The 19275-nt window shown below is 36.9% G+C and overlaps 1 protein-coding gene across 5 annotated transcripts in view; it reads right to left on the bottom strand.

Moving 5' to 3' along the window:
* PLCB1 (phospholipase C beta 1) overlaps window positions 1-19275 on the bottom strand; it is a 675558-nt gene that overhangs the window by 55057 nt on the left and 601226 nt on the right. For 2 of the 5 annotated variants that reach the window (XM_081034743.1, XM_081034742.1), the window contains one exon: window positions 14336-14453. The exons of 2 other annotated variants lie outside the window; for them this stretch is intronic. In XM_081034743.1, the coding sequence (XP_080890869.1) occupies window positions 14355-14453 (99 nt within the window). In that variant the 3' untranslated portion in view covers window positions 14336-14354. Of the gene's footprint in view, window positions 1-7509; window positions 8512-14335; window positions 14454-19275 lie in introns of those variants that run through there. One more of the 5 variants, XM_081034744.1, reaches the window with a different exon arrangement.

Here is a 19275-nt window from a genome sequence, read left to right as displayed (position 1 = left end):
CAGAAGCCCAGAGGATTTCCAGGATGAGACACATTTAAACTAAATCCTGAGTTTGTCAGGCTTCACACTCATGTGAGGGACAGCTTGTGATGATAAATTCTCCAGAATTTTTTCTTCCTCTATTCAACACCAAGTTTTGAGACCAATGATTTTCTTGTAATTCCTTGAGAGAGATTTGTTTATGTATTAAAAATTTTGTTGGGTAACAGTGTTTTTTTCAGGACCCATCAGCTTTAAGTAAAGTCGTTGTTCTTTAATCTAGCTGTGGAGGACGCAGCTCAGCTGCAAGTCCAGTGGCTGTTTTCAGTCTTTAGTTGCTGGGCTGCAGCCCACCATCCCATGTGGGAATCGAACCGACAACATTGTTGCTAAGAGCATGTGCTCTAACAAACTGAGCCAACAGGCCAACCTGATAGAGGCTCATTTTTAAATTCATGTGTATTCTAAGGTTGTGTGGCCCTTTGTGGTATTAGGTTTATGTAGAGGTCTCTTATTAGACTCCTCACTTTGGCATAATTTCCTGTTCTCTCATCACCCACACATCATGAAAAATCTAAGCTCAGTGTTAAATTGGCAGGTACTTTCAAGGTGAAAGACAACTTTAGTGTTCTGTCTACCTCTCTGCATACCTGTTTTCACTTGGACCTTGTCCTTTGAGCATTCCTTAAATTCTTTCCCATTCACTGATGCACTTAAACATATTTTTAAAGTTATACAATTTTTGTTTTTATTGGAAACTCATATCTCCAGCTTGCTTTTTGATGCTTTTGTATCCTAGATTATATCAGCAACAGATGTTGGTTTTTATATGGCTGAGCGAAACAGGTGACTTCAGGATTGCTTCAGAATCACTGTCATTTTATTAAAAGCCAATCAAGGTTGAAGGGCTCATTATCAGAAATGCAATGATATCAAGGAATCATGATGGCTCGTTTAAACCTGAATTGTATGTTTTAAAGCTAGAAATAGAAAGAAAAAGGGCACTTGAAAAGAAATGTATCCAGATGAACAGTTAGAAAAAAACTTAAAATTTCAAACAATCTCCCGTTTAAAACTAACACAGCAGTAATGGAATCTTTTACTTTAAAATTCAGAACATTTTTGATCATCTGGATAATATATAAATACTTTATTTGAAGAAACACATGGAAACACCAATATATTTAGCTGTAAAACACCCTTTGACCACCTCCCTGGTCCCAGCCCCCTCCTTCAAGTTAACTAATAATTTAAAAGTTTGTTTTAGATATACAGAACTTGTCTATTTATTCTCACTCATATTTATGTACACAAACAGACAGAAACATAGTTTGTTTTGCATTTTAGACAAATATATAGGTAGTATGGTATTTTGCATATCTAACATGTTTTTGAGTTCTACTCTCGTGATTGATAGTGCGGATGTACAATTCTCCATTAAATCATTTTATAATTTTGAAGGCTTTGCTTCATTGTCTTCAAACTTCCAAATTTTCTGTAGAGAAGCCACATAACTTTCTGAGTTCAATTTGTGACCTGTAGTTTTCTTTCTGGATATATTTAGAAATTTCTCTTTGTCTTTGGTGTTCTAAAATTTCTCAGCTTTGGGCTTTACTGTGGGTCTATTCTTTCCTGTTGCTGGGCAATCAGGCTGGTGTTTCACTATGGCAACTAATGCTCTTCAGTTGTGAAAAAGATTTTTTAATCATATTTCTTTGATAATTTACTTCCCTCAGTTTCCTCTTTCTGATGCCCCTCTTAGCTAGGGTCTGGGGCTCTGGGCACTTAGCGTTCTCCCTTCTTTTTTCTGCAAAATCAGTTCCATTTGCCTTCTGTCTTCTAATTATATATTGATTTTCTATGCACAGTTATCTCCTATTTTGTATTCATTGATGCTTTTTTTCTTCTCTAATATTTTATGAGAAACCATTTAAATATCACTTATAAGAATCTGTCCCACAGAAATACACAATATTTCTTAAGAATATGTATACATAGTTTATATATGTGTTACATATTTTATGGTTTCTGTTGTTTTATATTATACATAATTATGTGTAGATATGCTTTACATATATTCATATACATACCTATGTGTGTTTGTGTTTGTGTGTGTGGAGAGAGAGAGAGAGAGAGAGAGAGATTATTATTGCTGTGAGAGGAAAACTGTTGACTTACATCCAGTGCCTCATAAAATTCTTTTTAATTATATAAGTTTTCAATTGTTTTATTGTCTGCAAGTTTCCAATTGTCTAAATTATCAGCAGATAATATTTAGTATTCAAATAGTTATAGGTCTTAATTCTTTCTTTCTGTTGCTCTGTAATTCACTAAGACGGAATATCTTAGGTTGGGATAAGAGAGTGGTTGGGAGAAGAAAGTAAGAAGGCTGAAGACTAAATTTGTGGCCTAGTCTTACCATTGCCTACGTAGGTAGATCTCTCTGTTTTTCTTTCAATATTTGCTAAATAAAGGTGTCACCTCGGCTTATTTTAAACTCTTTGCATCTCTGATTGTCTATGTAATTTTCTAAAATTCTCTGTCTTAGTGTGCTTACGTGAGTAATAGCTCTTTTATCCCACCTTGGATGATTATGAATTTCATTTGCCGATGGCCATAAACATATTTTTGTGTAAAAAATGAAAACAGCAGAGCATGGCACCATAGTCTGAACACAAAATGTTGTCAGAAGTTCAGTGGAAAAATCCTTTATTAAGTAAGGGAGGATAAATCTGGGGAAATGCCATTCCTAGACTCTGGAAGTAATGAAAGCAAAGCCCTCAGGGTTATATAATCAATTTTTCAATTAGGATGCTTCCCTCCCCTTTTAACTGTGTGTAAATGAATAGCAGCTAAAAACAAAGGAAGGAACACAGAGGAAACAGAGGAAAGAAGATTGGAACAATGTAATAGAGAAGAAACTGCATTTACCTGACATCTACACTGTAGAGAAGGGAAGCATGTGATCTGAAACCAAAAGGGACTGAATTTTTAAAATAATGGACAAGTTACCTGGATAGCTAATATAGCTGGGCATCAAGACACAGGGAGTTGTGCTTGGTTGGGAATGTGTTTGCTGGTGTCAAAGTAGAAGGATGTGCTTAATAATATTTACATGCTTTGCAAAAAAATAATGGATTGACAAATTTAAGACAAAGGTAATGCACATTATACAAAATTCAAAGAGCACAAGAGGCTATTCAGGATACTCATTCCCTCCTTATATTGCATACAGTTTTACTGACATTAAGCTATTAAATACCAACACAGGCTTTTAAAAATAAATTTACATGTATGTGTATATATATTAATATGTATATATATATATATATAATGCAGATACATATCATGAATGGATGAATGGATGGACAGACAGGCATATGGAGTGCTACTTTCAATTCTACTGCCCTCCAATTTCAAGAGATAAAAGATATTTTTAAAAAAAAATCTATTTTCCATTCTATTCTTTGATAAATGAGTGAGCACTATAAGGTGGTAAGAAAAGATGATATAGGAACATTTGTGACAACATGGATGGATCTTGAGAGTATAATGCAAGCGAAATAAGTCAGACAGAAAAAGCAGAGAACCCTATGATTCCACTGACATGTGGTATATAAACCAAAAACAACAAAATAACAAGACAAACAAATGAGAAACAAGAACTCATAGACACAGTCAATAGTTTAGTGGTTACCAGAGGGTAAGGGGGTGGGGGGTGGGAGATGAGGGTAAGGGGGATCAAATATATGGTGATGGAAGGAGAACTGACTCTGGGTGGTGAACACACAATGGGATTTATAGATGATGTAACACAGAATTGTACACCTGAAATCTATGTAATTTCACTAACAATTGTCACCCCAATAAATTTTTTTAAAAAAGAAAGAAATCTAGGTGATAAATAGTTCTCAATATGTGATCTCTGTTTTCCAACTAAATTAGCTTTAGTCTTTAGATAGAATGTTCTGAAAGGCCAGAATCCTGGTCAAAACCATGACAGAGTATAGTGCAGTGATGACCACCCTAGGTGTCTTAACTTGCCAACTTGGGCTCTCATAAAATCTCACATAATAACTTTTTTCACATTTCAGTTTGCCAGTAAGACTAAAATATGGAAGATTCTAGAAACGTAAATGATCATAATAAAACTGACCAAACATGCCAAACAATATATTTAGGCACAAGGTTCAAAGAAAAGGAAACCATCATTTCTAAAATCCCCAGCTAAGCCCCAGTTCTGATGGTCATATCAGGACAGAGAGAAGACTTGCAGGTCCCATGGAAAGTTGAACCTGTATGTACCTCTCAGAGACATACATTCACCTATGGATATATGTACAAGCTAACTCTATCGAAATATCACCAGAAAAGTGGTTGTCAAGAGCCGGTCTAGTTAATTTGCCTATTAGGACTATTTTATTTTAGTGCTGATCTTAATAGAAGGGTATCCAGAACCTTTACATATAAAACAGACATTTTTTTTAAAAAGTTCTGGTTATAGCTCTGCAGAATTGAGCATAATTTTCAGCTATGAAACAGCAAACATTTCTTCTAAAAATATGAGTTTAAAGGCTTTGACTAAAAATCTTGCCAGAGCTTTTGACAAGAGTTCAATTTGGTAGAGAAAATAATAAGAGAAAACAAGAAAAGGCTAGCTCCATCTAGGTGACTGTGCCTTTTGTTCCCATGTGACCCAAACTTCATGAAGCTGTTTGTTATTCATCTCATTACAAATATCTCTCTGTCACAGCAGGTGTTGGGTCAGGAGAGGACACAGTGTCCAGGAAACCTATAATCAGGTTAGAAAACTCCCAGGTGAACCATTCCCTTTCATTTGCCTCTGAGTGGCTGGCACTGCCAACCACAACTCTGAGCTGCCTGCCCACAAAATGGTTGTTGTTTAAGTCACAGCAGAAATACTTCTCCAAGCTCCCCTCCCTGGAGGTGTAGGAGCTACACTTCGAGTGACAAAAAGGGAAGCTGTCCTAGCCTTTCTAATTATTAAAGGAAATAGACAATTTCCTTAGAGTTGCTTCAAAATCTCAATTCCCATAAGGTTGATTTTAAAAGGTTCTTACATGAATCAGTCTCTGGGTAAAGCTCAGTCTTTCAAAGATGTCCTTCCCATTTTTAGCTTCCCAAAATGGTGGGTGAGTCTATTACATAACTCAGTGTTTCTTCAAAGTGGGAGAAGAGAAGGCGGCAGGCTCAGATCTATAAGGCTTCCCTCGATATCCTTAAAGGTCTGTGCCATGAAGTGGCTGGTCTAGATTTTTCCATGGACTAGTGGCTGCTGGCCATTTGGCAGGCACTGCTTGAACCCATGGTTTTGTCCACTTTACCACAAGGAGCCTCTTTGTCTTGTTCTTAGGCTTCCACCAGCCCCCTCAACACTACCATTTCCCATCATTGGGGCATAGAAATTTTCCTGTACCTTCTAAGACACACACGATATGGGGAGCCATGAACCCTATCCAGACCCTTCCAGATTTTTGCCTGAAGAGTAGAAACCAAAGAGTTACATACAAATCTCACATCATGCTCTATTCTCTCTCCTCTTTTTCTTTCCACAGTTCCTAGGGTTGGAAGAGGTGGGCTTTCCTCTTCCTCTATGTCACATTCTGAGTTCTGTCTTCACTGGGTGTATAATAAGGTTCCAGCCACTCAGGCCTGGCTTATGTGGTAAAAGAAGCTAAAGGAATTTGGAAAAATCCCTCCTCTCTTGAAATCTCTGGTTTTCAAGTTTTCTGCCTTGTTAAGAAGATCTTCTCCGTTAGGTGTTCTTCCCTTCCCTTCCCTTCCCTTCCCTTCCCTTCCCTTCCCTTCCCTTCCCTTCCCTTCCCTTCCCTTCCCTTCCCTTCCCTTCCCGAGTTGTGACTCAGCCTGGGGGGTGGGGAAGAGAGGAAAGAGGATACTTCAAGGGAAAAGAAAATATATCAGTTTATTATGTGAAAATAGTTTCACTACTGCACAAGGCAGAGTGACTTCTAATTACAGAATGGTAAATGTGGAAGCCTCTTGATCTGCAGATGCTTTAGTGCAGCAACCATGCAGATTTTGTTTGTGGATTAGTTCTAAAGATATAATGTAAATTGTATGAGTATTATCGTTATTGTACTAAATATCAAGAGAAAACAACCTAACATTTAGACGGGGTCTAGGGAAACTCTTTATTGTTGTTGATAGTTTATGCTGCACACTCATTAAGAATTGTTCTTCCAATGAATATTGATTCATCATGGGAAAATACAACTCTGCCAACCATTAATAGGTGAGATTTATTTTTCTCTATTCTTCCGTGGCAATCGTTTTATATAGTAATCTCATGATAAACTAGACTGGACCATAAATTAGAAGTACTAATTAATTTCTTCTCAAATAGGTTTCCCCTTATTCCCTACATTCCCCATTGTTATTCCAGATTTCTGCTTCCCTTCAAGTGTGGATGAACTGTCTCCTATTCTTGCCTCCTGTTCATCCCATTCTTATCTGGCTTCCACTCCCACCTTCACAGTGACCCCTCCTTAATACTGAGGGCACCAATGACCTCCTGGTTACTAAAGTCAAAGGACACCTTTCTGTAAAGTCAAAGGACACCTCACTGTAGACACTATGAGTCACTCACTTCATGTCGATGCCTTTTTTCCTGTTGGTTTCTCTGGCATTCTTGGTTTTCCTCCCACCTCACAGCTTGTCCCCTTCCTGTCATTTTCAGGCTTTTTCTCCTCCACCAGACCTCTTAAAATTAAGAGTTATCTGAACCTAACTCCTGGAATTTTTTCTCTTTCTCCCTCTGTATTCCAAGCTTTTTATCCATGATATGCTTAAATTCAATCTAGGTCCATGATTCTCTCTCTCTCTCTCTCTCTCTCTCTCTCTCATGTAAACTACACCTGGAGACAGAGTAAAGACTGCTTGTTTGGAAATGGTATAAAAGGGAAACATTGGAGAGAAATGTTTCCTACAGAAAAAAACAAAAAACAAAAAACAACTTAATCTGAAAACTGGTATTTACCCCAGCAATTTTCTATTCTATTTCATTTATTGTCACTTAAAACTTTTAGTAGGGGAAAAAAGTGACCTTGTTAAAACAAATGAGGCAAGTGTTAGTATTAGCAATGGGAGGGATATAATATTACAACTGAGGCAATTTTCAGGTAGAAATTGCTGAGTAGGTTAGAAGAATGTTATCAATGGCAGATTTATGTTTTAGGGGATTTTTCTGTTGCCCCCAAAGTATTTTATATGCAGGGCCTGACAGTCCATAGGTCAGCAAGGCAGCACTGCACCTTTCTGGTAGAGGAAACAAATTTAAAAAAAGGTTTTCAAAAGATAATAAATTATTTTTCAGCAGAAAGTTTTGTTTTGTTTATGAAGGATGGGAAACGATGTTTTCAACTCCAATAACTGCAACAGGAAGTCTGCATAAATCCTGGGAAAACCCTATGCAGTAAAACAGTAAGGTTTGTGCCAGTGGAGTGCTGGTAAATATTTAATAGGTGGTCCTCCTAAGGAAAAAAAAATTACCTCATTTATAGTGTTTGTTGATTTCTGCGGTGTAAATACTTCCACTATGGCCAACTTCAAGCTACCAAAGTGCTTATCTTGACCAGAGTTAGGAAGAGGTGCCCGGTAGCGCTTCATTTTGGTGACTATACAGATGCGATAGACGACATCGAGAGCCCAGACAAGAGTGAAATGTCTTAAATAATTAGCAAGTGGTGAGTTGGGGGTATTTGTTATCTTTGTTGTTAATATAACTGATTTAATTGTAAAGTTGATATAATTTACTTTTTAAATAATGACTGTGTTTAACAACTGGCTCACAGAATCCCTGAAAGATTAAAAAATGAGTTCCTGTAAGGTAGTATGACCAGGTAGCATGACGACTCACCATTGGTTTGTCCTCAAAGAGCAATGAAAAATTAATAGTAAAATGTGTTTAAACAATATTTAATTACATTTGAGTTTTGAGAGGTGGACACTTTTCATTTTCTTTAGGATTTTTATAAAAAATTGTTAATTTTCTAAAACTCTGTTATCTGTCAACAGGTAAATCAAAAGCAGTGATTAAAATCATCAGATGTTCGATCAATTGATGATAGTTTTCTGTCAATTTGTGTGAACTGAGCGTGAGATATGTATCTCCTCTCAGGAAAAACAAAAACAAAAACAAGTGACAACAGAGAAAAAGATATTTGCTTATTGAAAGACATGTTTCATGGACTGAACAGTGTCCCCTCAAAATTCATTATGTTGAAGCCCCAACATATGTGACTGCATTTAGAGATGGGGTCTTTAAGGAGGAAATTAGTGTTAAATGAGGTCATAGAGTGGGGCCCATCTCTAACATAACTGGCGTTTTAATAAGGAAAAGGAGAGACACCAGAGTTCTCTATCTCTTTGCAGGAATGCAGATCAAAGGCCACATGAGGACTCAGCAAGAAAGCACCACCTGCAATCCGAGGAGAGAGGCCTCACAGAAATCAGTCCCACTGGCACCTTGATCTTGGACTTCAGCCCGCAGAACTGTGAGAAAATAATTTTCTGTTATTTAGGCCACTGTCTGAGATATTTTGTTATGGCAGCCCAAGGCTATTAATACAACATGTAAATAATGAAATCACATGCAATTCCATAGCAGTAACATGCTACTCGGACCTCAGGCTTTATCACAGTGTCATGAGAAATTCCTTCCTATCTGCTCCTATGCTTGATAAACTTCTACTTAATCCTATAGGTCAAGGGTTACCACCTCTGGGAAGCTCTGGGTGGTTACCCCAAGTAAGTAAACAGCTCCCCTGTAAACAGCTCTATTACAATGATGATCATACTGTTTTGTCCCAACACAAATCCTTCAGATTACACATGAGAAATTAAGGTTCAGCATGATATTTACCTGTGCTGCCGATATGTTAGCCACTAGTTACATGTGGGTATTTACACTTAAATAAAATTTAAGTATATAAAATTAAAAATTCAGTTCCTTAGTCACATTAGCCACATTTCAAATACTAAATAATCACTGGTGCTAGTGGCTACTGCATTAGACAGTCAACAACAGATCATTCCATCACTGCAGAAAGTTCTATTGGACGGAGCTGTCAGCAATTTGAGATAGAGGGGGCAGGGTACATCTTTTTGCAGTTTTATTTTCTAAGCACTTAGCCTAGTGCCTGCTACACAGTAGGCATTCGATAAGTATTAGTTGAATTAATAAGAGAAAAAAATTAATACTGTTTACTTAGTTGTAGCTATTGAAAACAGTCATGGTTCCTGGAGACCACAGAAATAAATGCATATAAAATTTATTTTTATTATGGACAAGTAAAAAAAAATAAAGTGAGCAATTTTCATTTTCCCTGGGATGAGAACACCCACATCCATTATTAAGATATAATTATAGACTTCATCTCTCAGGTGTTAATATAGCAATCTATAGCTGTTAATTCAGAAGCACAATATCGATTCTAATTTATTTTTCTAGGTCATCTCTGCTCTGTTGTTCTATAAGTGACCCTATGGACTCATTAAATCTTTTAGCATGGTATTTATGCAACCCTATTTAATGAGTCCTCCAACACCTTGAATTCTCTGGATCTCATACCTATTATTTTAGTGGCAAACTTCTGAGTTTAATTAATCGTATTCTTCATGGACTCTGAGGAGATCATAAAAAGGTCATTTAGTTGTACACAACTCTACTTACAGCCAGCCTCTTGGTGACCACATTTAAAGATCTTCAAAGAGACATACAATAACCTTTGTAAAACTACAGTCATCTCTCAGTATTCCCTGGGGACTGGTTCCAGAACTCCCTATCCCCTTCCCCACCACCCGCAAGATACTGAAATCTCCGTGGATGCTCAAGCCCCTTACATAAAATGATGTAGTATTTGCATATAACCTACGTACATCCTCCCATATCCGCTAAATCATCTCTAGACTACTCATATCTAATACAATGTAAATGCTATGTAAATAGTTGTTATGCTATATTGTTTAGCAAATAATAACAAGAAAAAGTCTGTACATCTTCAATACAGACACATCCTGGTAGGCTAAACTACATAATACACGTCTGCAACAATATTAACATTTATTTTTCCCCCCGAATGTTTTCCATCTGCACCAAGTTGAATCCGCGGATGCAGAACTTGCAGATATAGAGAGCCATTTAGACTGTATTTAGATATTCTTACTTTTAGAAACTTTTCTTCGTTTCTTGCTTAAATCTTTCATAATTTGGCTCAAAGCATTTCCCATCACTCTAACTTCAAAGCAAAAGGAGAATAGGGTCATCTGTCACATGCTCTGGAGAAGGCCCTCTGTGGTATAACAGATTTAATACAATTTAAAAGGAGATGTATCTCTTCCAATATATTCTTTTAGATTTCCTAGTAACCTCAGGGGTAAGTCCTAGAGTTGAGTAGATTTTATTTAAATGAATAAATGAAAACCATAAAAACAATGGCTTAACAAATAAAAATAGACCGTGGTGCAAAATCCAATGTGTAACCTAACTCCTTTCTCATAAACTCAGCCACAGCTTTCCAGTGGGAGAAGCGGGTTTTAGTTAACAAGGATGCCGTTCGAGGGCTGGGGGAAGAGAAGGAGTTAAGAGGAATGAGTGTGGAGAGAAATAAGAAGAGCTCAAGGGAAGCAAACCCATTTAGCTTTTGGTTCGAAGTCAGCACCAACAATATAAGCTAGATGGCATGGGAGTAGAGAATGAGGGAGGGAGGAGGAAAGTCAAGGTTGGGAGGAGCTGAGGGTGTCTGTCCTCAGTCCCAATGCTTTAGAGCAAACATGAACTGAGAAGGTGGTGTCAAAATCCTTTTACGCCACTCGTGCAGGCCACACCATGTCTCAGAGCCTTCCCCTCTGCTTGGCATTGCTTTGCTGCTGGATGTGATGAACACAAAAAACAGCCGCCTGCCTCTCAATTATAGGAGCTGCTGCCAGAAGTGGTTCCTGGAGGTGAGTCTTATTTTCACAGGGCTGCAGGTTTTCTAACATCTAGTCCTGGGAGATGTTCTCCAAGACAGCTGTTAAAAACAAGTGATTTTGAAAAACTTGAACGTCCTACCTATGATGTTTAATTCTTCTTGCTGTTGTGACAGGTTTGAGGGCCGGATTTCTCTCAAGATATAATTGTGATCTTGTGGAGGCTGGGGTATGCCACCAGAAAATGAAACAGCATTTGGTATATAGGACTGTGTTTATCCTTTCTAATCACTCTGAGTGATCTGCTTCATTCAACAGAGAGGCTGGTGTTCTCTCCATTTTACAGATGAGTATACTGAGGCACAGAGTGTACCCTTAGTGCTGGCCTGTCCAAGAAAGGTGAGATAGAGATATTACATCCCTGACACATACATTATAAAATCATGGCTTCAGATATTTGCTGAGAAAGCTGTCGGACACAATACATGGGGTCCCCAAGGGACCCCATGGGTTTGGTAATTCTTGTCTGACCTTAGTACAAAGTTCATTAACCTTTTTGAACCTTAATTTCCTCAACTGCACAATGGTGGAAATAAGAAGATAATACAGGTGATGTACTTTGAAGGTGCTTGTCAACATAGTAAGTGCTAAATAAATGCTAGTTGTTATTGTTTTTATTATTTAAGTGTCAGCAAAAATAAATAAATAATGCCCTTCTATGGCCTTCACTTGCTCTTTATTATTTTAAAGCATGTAGGAACTGTGTTTATGGCTCTTTTGTGCCTCCTATTGAAATTGGCATAGCCTAGAATAAAGCAGAAACTTAATAAATGCCTGGCATAAATTTATAGTTTTCTAATAATATGTCATCAGTATTTTTAGAAATTGGTCATTCTATAGCTTTTTACATGAAGGTTCATACATACATAAAATGTGCAGAGATGCTTTTTTATTTGTTTTTAATTTTGCTGTACAATTATTTGTATTTATTAAAAAAATAGAAGTTACCAGGGTTTTAAAAGTATGGGTAACCTGTTCAGCTTCACTTATCAATCTCTATCTGATAACAAGGAATATATTTACCATCAATGAGGCTTGTATTCACAAATTTAAAAATGTGAAATTTTAAGTATTAATGTAATGAGTATTCTTGGAATCAATCTTATAGTACAAAAATCATTCTTTTCTGGCAAATGTGCAATGGCTTTTTATTCATTCATTTTGTTTTCAATTCTAGTCTATCAATGGAGATGTTTAAGGTGAGGAAGAAACATTTAAGGAAATATTAAACTTGGTACAAAATTTACTTTACAGATACTGCTAGGAAAGAACTTTTTGTTCTTTTTCAAAGACAAAATACTGTTATATTTTTTCTGTTTTTGCAATGAGGCCTATTTTTTTCATGGAAAGTGTGAAATTGGTTTATATTTATGTTGCCTTGTATATTTGGGAAGCTAAAGGGACCAAACTAAGTGTGTGATTAAAGATTTTTTTAATGTCCAGGTATTGTGGGAATATCTATCGCTTTGGAAATGAAATATTTTTGCTAAGCAGGAATCTCAGTTGACATCCTGAAGGGAATCCAAGTTGGGAACCAGCTATCACAAGCCTGATAGAACACGGGACAGAAATGTAACATTTACTTCCCTGTTGCATTTGTTTTGAAAAACAAAACCCAAGTCATGTGTTCTGAGCTCCACTGTTATTTATCTCCTCTGAGAGAATTAAATATTCTACCTGTGATATTAAATATTTCACAATAACTCTCAAAACTGCTAGGACAGTGACAAGTGGAACAACAACAAAAATCTACTGATGCTTATAATTGATGATTTAAGAGATAGCTTAAACATTTATCGCCAAATGAAGAAGACATTTTCAAGGTCTCCCTGATGACTTCCTAGAATGATCAATATTACTTGCCCCTCCTCCACCCCAACTTCCGACGTGGGCTTTATCACAAGGTCACCATGGGAACAAGATCTTCACCTTTGGGAAGACATGGACAGAATTCATAGCCAGGCTATGGCTTTACTCTCAAATGACATTCTCTGCCTTTCTTACTAGTGTCACAGTCAGAAGTAGAAAATTAAAGTGATGCTATCAAAGCATCAGGCTCATGATTAGGCCAAAAAAATTAAAATACAATAAAATACCATAATGGCAGCGTAAAGCTTCTCTTTCCAGCAAGAAGATAGGAATATATTAGATCCCTGCTCATCAAATGTGGTCCATGGAAATGTGGCAGTAAAACTCAAAAAAAAAAAAAGAAAAGAAAAGAAAAAAAAAGAAAAGAAAAGAATAGAAAAGAAAGAAAGCAAGACAGAAATGCAGATCTCAAGTCCTATGCTGACCTCCTGAATCAGATCTGCATTTTCATAAGATCTCCAGGGAATTCATATACTCATTAAAGTTTGAAAAGCACTGAGTTTGAACATCACTGTGAATGACAAGTGATATAGATGAAAAGGAAGAACTTACACCACTTTCTCAGTAAAGTTGTTTTCACTAGTTCTTCAACATGTTTCTAAACTGACTGCTTCACACATCAGCAAGTGCTCGAAGACAAAAACATTGTAAGCCTCAACTGTAAAACTTTATTTTCAATACATCAGAATAGAAGTTTGCTTTCTTTATAATCACTGCAATGCCTCTTTTCTCCCTGAAATGCACACCCATTAGAATGGCATAGGCTGGTTTTTCTTATTAGCAAGAGGAATACAATAGATTTCATGATGTGTCTCCTTTAGCAAGTTGAAGGTCCTCTATAATTTCCCAGCTTCAATTTGCTCTAACCAGCAGCCACTGGCCCAAGCATCCCTACTAGTGAGGTATTTATAAGAGCTCTTGATTGTAGAGAATCAGAAAATCTTGAGATATCCCTTTAACTCAAAATACCATGTAGGAATACAATGACTTTTGCTAGATATTTAAAAGGAGGGGTGTGGTAAATTGAGTGGAGTGGGGCAAGAAGACCCCCTGAAAGTTAATTTAATCCCATTGGATTTTAAGATAATAAGACCAGGAAACCAGTGCTGGGAGAAGTAGTAACTTAAAAAATGTCTCACAGTGGAAATAGTGTCAGTGTAAAAGAGAAAGATCAAGGTAAAAAAAGAAGCCAATTTTGCAAATAGAGAAAGAAAAAGAAGAAATGGGAAGAAGACAATATGGAAGAATGGAATTTATGTCAGGAAGAGAGAGAACAATGATGAAGAAATAAATACCAGAGGAAGGTGGGTAAAGATGAGGAGAGTATCACGAGTGTGGCTGGGAACTACAGCAGGAAAAAGATGGGAATGTAGAGAAAGCAAGGGTGAAGAACAAAGGAGCAAGTCCATGATGCCTATAAACAAAATGGCCACATGCCACCCTTCTCTCAATAGCGACCCCTCCCATCCAGTCCTACCTGGCCGGAAGGATGGTGGTCACCACTTGAGAGCTTGAGGGTTGGGGGGAGTAAAGTTGGGGGAAACAGAGGGATCCTCATGGCAAGTTTCCGACAAGAATGAGGAGGAACCGTCCCCCTGTGTGGAAAAAAAGGGAGGCTGTCATTTTTGTGATATTGAAATTGATTTCTAAGTCATTTATTGTTTCAAATTATTTGTCTGGGAACTATCTTGGAGTGCCTTCTAGAATGGAGATTTAAAACCTCCAACTTTTAAAAATCTATTCCAACACTTCCTACTACAAATGCAATGGAACTGGCAATTAAATTCTCCTTGGTTCTTCCCTACCCTCTGCAGGAATTAGTTGTTAAACATGATCACAACTATTACTTTTGAGAAATTCTCCAAAAAATCCTACTACTGTCAAGAAACCTGAGAAGAGATTTTATTGAATTATGGATAACTATTGAACAGTGCAGCCTGATGAGTCTGGGCTTAATGGATATACTTTTCTCTTTCAAAGAGAGAGAACTATATTTTTTAATACACAAAATTAATTTCATTAGTCCTCTACATAAGTCATTCATTCAAAAACTATGTATTGAGCACCAACTATATGCCAGGCATTGTTCTCAGGTGCTTAGAACTCAAGAACATGATTGAGCAAAATAGTCAAAGCCCCTGCCTTCATGGAGCTTACATTCTAATGGGAGGGGCCAACACTGAATGACACATTTAAAAAAGAAGTAAATGACCTAAAAAGAGAAAGTAATACATGCTTTGAAAAACAGAAAGTAGAGCAGAATAAAAGGGAGAGGAGGTGCCGGTGATGGCAGAGTGGTGGTGGTGGTGGTGGTGGGTGTTGCACATTTAAATAAAGTGGTCACTGAAGGCTTCTTTGAGAAGACAGATTTGAGCAGATTTGAAAGACAGGGGGAGTTGCTCAAGCAGATACCTGGGAGATGATCATTCTGGGCAGAAGAAATAGTCCTTACAACAGCACAAGATGGGATGCCCCTGGCTTGTTGGGGCCTGGCAAGGAGCCCAGCATGCCCTGAGCAGAGAGTAGGTCAATGAAGAAACAAAGAGGGGATACAACAAAGTGGGGTCAGATTATGTTGGACATTGTAAACTTATTCTGAGAGAAATGGGTGCCATGGAAGGGTTTTGAACAGATGAGCAACCTGATTCATGTTGTAAAAGGATGACACTGGCTGTCATGTTGGGAAGACATTGTGAGTGGGAACATGTGGAAGCAGGAAGACCAGTAGGAAGCTATTTAGAAATTCAGACGAGAGAAAACAGTAGTGTTGGCTGTGGTGCACCACCTTAACAATTATAAAGATGTCTTAAATGCTTTATAATACTTTGCAAGCCCTAGAGGTTTTTGATTCCATCTGAAACAAAGACCCAATAATAAATTTAAGAATTGCAACAGCTCATTACGTATTTTCCCAGACTTAAGAACTATTTTAAAAAAATGTATATATTACTCCGCCGTAAGAAAAGATGAAATACTACCATTTGCAACAACATGAATGGATCTTGAGATGATCATGCTAAGCAAAATAAGTCAGAAAATGGTGAGAACCATATGATTTCACTCATATGTGGGATATAAAACTGAAAGCAACAAATTAACAAGTCAAACAAACAAGCAAAAACTCATAGACACAGACAAGAATTTAGTGGTTACTAGAGGATAAAAGAGGTGCGGGGGGAGGTAAAAAAAGATAAAGGGGGGCAAATATATGGTGATGAAAGGAGATTTAACTTTGGGTTGTGAACACACAATGCAATGTATAGATGATGTATTATAGAATTATACACTTGAATGATGTATTATAGAATTATACACTTGAAACCTATATAATTTTATTAACCAATGTCACCCCAATAAATTTAATTTGTAAAAATGGAAAAAAAAATAATGTGTAAGATTAAAAGAAAATGGAAAGAGAGAAAAACCAAAGCTAGAATACAATATATTTCCTATTATTTATATGTCATCAAAACATGTGCATGCTGTTGGCTACTCTCTTAGACATGAATTTCCATATAGTAGCATAATTAGCAGGGCAAAATGATTAAACATGCTAAGCTTTCCTCCCATTGTGTAAAGTTGTTTGTGTGTGAGTGTGTGAATGTATACAAGTATGTGTGATGATCACAGACGGTCTGTAGTGAAGAATACATCCAAACTATCACAAATATTATGAAGTGTTTACTCTTCTATCATAGATCATTCGTTAGCGAAACCTAAAACCACCTCTACTGATAAGACTTGGAAATATGAAAATATTATTTGAGCCTGGAATCAGCTACAAATTCAAAGATCTCTTTGTTAAATTCAAAGACTATCCTCAGCAAATGATTATAATAAATGTAGAAGACTTATGTTAATTGATTTTTGTTGACAGAAAATGTATAAGGAAGACTCCAACTGGTAGGTTTGTTACTTTAATTTGGCCTTAGTCACAATACATGGACAATAGAGAATGTGACTCTTGTCCTTTGAAACAGTTTTTTTTTTTCTATTTTGAACTGAAACTTTCTCCAGCATTTTTTTTCAGCCCAGTGGTTCTGCATTTACCCTTCTGCAATAGCCTTTTGTCTAGTATGCACATACAGCTTCAAATATTGCAAACCACCTAATCCACTCCCTCTTTGGATATTCTACAGGTAAATATGTGAGTTTGGTCACCCTTCCCCTTAAACTGTTGAAGGCCATAGTAAAACCAGATAGTGGTTTTCTGTGATCAATTAAACTTTTACATTCTGTGCTTTAAAAACTGTTTAGGGTATGTGTGTTTGACTATTTCATTATCCTAGTCATACCAAAGCAGGGCTTTAAAAACAAACTAGAGATGCATTAGGAATAAAACATCTAATTACTATTGGCAAAATTCATATAAATTATGCACAATAACAGGCACTAAGCCCAAAGGTTTTGTGGGCCATCAATGGGTGTGTGGACTTTTTTTGTTTATGGTAGGTAGGCAGATGAAAGTCAATGGGATTTCATCTTATTCCTTATGTTAACTTCAGCTCTTGCTAGGAAGACTGTAAACCCCATCAACACATATATACCCTATTCTAGCAGGTGGGGAGTGTTCTCTTTGGATCCCTTTCCCTCCATTCAATACATCCATCACCATACTCTCACATTTTCTCATCCTTAGGAAAGAAAGATAAGGACAAGAGAAGAGAAAAAAGTTAATGGGGTAGAAAAAAGGGGAAGGGATCAATGGCATGGGAATCTCAGTTCCAATTTTTAAATCTCAAACTTGCTTGCCTTACAGGGGTGAGTAGATAATAGAAACCCATAAATCAGCCTCGAGAATGCTATGGAAGCCTGAAGGGCAGCCACTTCTCAGCTCTAGAGGTTTGTTTCCATGTTGGCTCACTGTAATTATATAATCTAATTTCCAAGAGAAATTAAATGTTTCTTTAAATAAGAACATTTCCAATTTTTAAACAGTAGCACAATGGTTTTGTAATGTGCCAACTTGGCAAGGCTGAGCCACATTTCCCAGGGTTTCTTTTCTATATGTTTCCGTTAGGGTGGGTTAAAGGGAGGCTTTTTTAAGAGTGAGAGGGCTGATGAGGGAGGTGACAGCCATTGTGTAACACACATACTATTGCTGATCTGTTGACTTGTCTTAATGGGGTGAAGCAGCAGCTGAGCCTGTAATCACTTCTCCTTCCCCTTGAGTATTTAGTTGTTCTGACTCCTAGGCCACGTGTGTGTTTTCAACTCTGTTTCAAAGAATCTCAGCTTCTGCAGATTATTCTAGTCATCAAGCCTGCTCATGATTGTCCCTTGCAGACTGTTTGCCTGCTAGGATCAGCATTAGATGGGGAGGCAGCCATGTGGAAACTGCACAGCCAGCCCCCCACAATTGAATGAGCCAATTCCCTGAATATACCTCTCTCTCTCTCTCTCTCTCTCTCTCTCTCTCTCTTTCTCTCTCTCTCTGTCTGTCTCTCTCTCACTGGTTCTGCTTTTGTAGTTGAACCTGAGTGACATAGATGTTAACTAATTGAAACACTTTAGAAACATTATGTGAGAACTTTCTATTACGGATAATGGCTGGTTAAGTTATTTGAACCATCCTTTCTATTGAAAACAACTGAAAAAGCTGGATTTGATATTCAAACTATCTTCTTTTCAGAACCTAAGAATCACAAAAATTTAAAGAATGATCAAGTTGAAACTTCAGGGACATCAAACCTAGACAGGTAACAAGTAGGAAAGCTGCTTTTGTCCTGAGAGGCCTTTACAAATGCTGAAAAATTTGAATTCATTTTTGATAGCCTCGTCGGGTGAGGCCAAAACTCAAAGCCTGTGGCATGCCTAAGATAAGGAATGTCATAGGAAACCTTCTCTACAATAAGTAAGGCATACAAATTGTAGATTAGAAAATAAACCAAATAGAACTTCTGGAAATTAAATAAAATACAAAAGCCAAAATTAAAAATTCAGTGAATGAGTTGAATAGTGGTGTAATCAAAAATTAGTGATTAGAAAAAGGGTCAGAAAAAAATTGTCCAAAGGGTAGCACAGATAGACAAAAATATAGAAAATACTGAAAAGAGTTAAAGGACAGGGAAGATGAAGTAAGAAGGTCATTTTATATGTAAATAATGTGATGAAAGAAAATTATTAAAAAATATGATGGAAGCTATTTTGCGGACAATGATAGCTGAGAATTTTTTCACAACTGATGAAAGTTATCCATACAGTCACCTCAAACACATATTTCAACATATTGAAAAATAATATAAAATGTAAGAAAAAAATCCTAACTGCATGCAAAGGGGAGAAAATACAAGTTATCATCAAAAGAATTAAGATTAACAGTTAACTTTTCAACAAGAAGAGAAGTCAGTGGACAGTGGAATGTTATCTTCAATAATAAAAAGTGATTGCCAACCTAAAATTCCATACCCATTGAAA

The sequence above is a fragment of the Rhinolophus hipposideros genome, assembly GCF_964194185.1.
Source record: "Rhinolophus hipposideros genome assembly, chromosome: 22".
Classification (NCBI taxonomy): Eukaryota; Metazoa; Chordata; class Mammalia; order Chiroptera; family Rhinolophidae; genus Rhinolophus; species Rhinolophus hipposideros.
The sequence above is the reverse complement of the archived record's forward strand: the minus strand, read 5'-3'. Positions and strand labels throughout refer to the sequence as shown.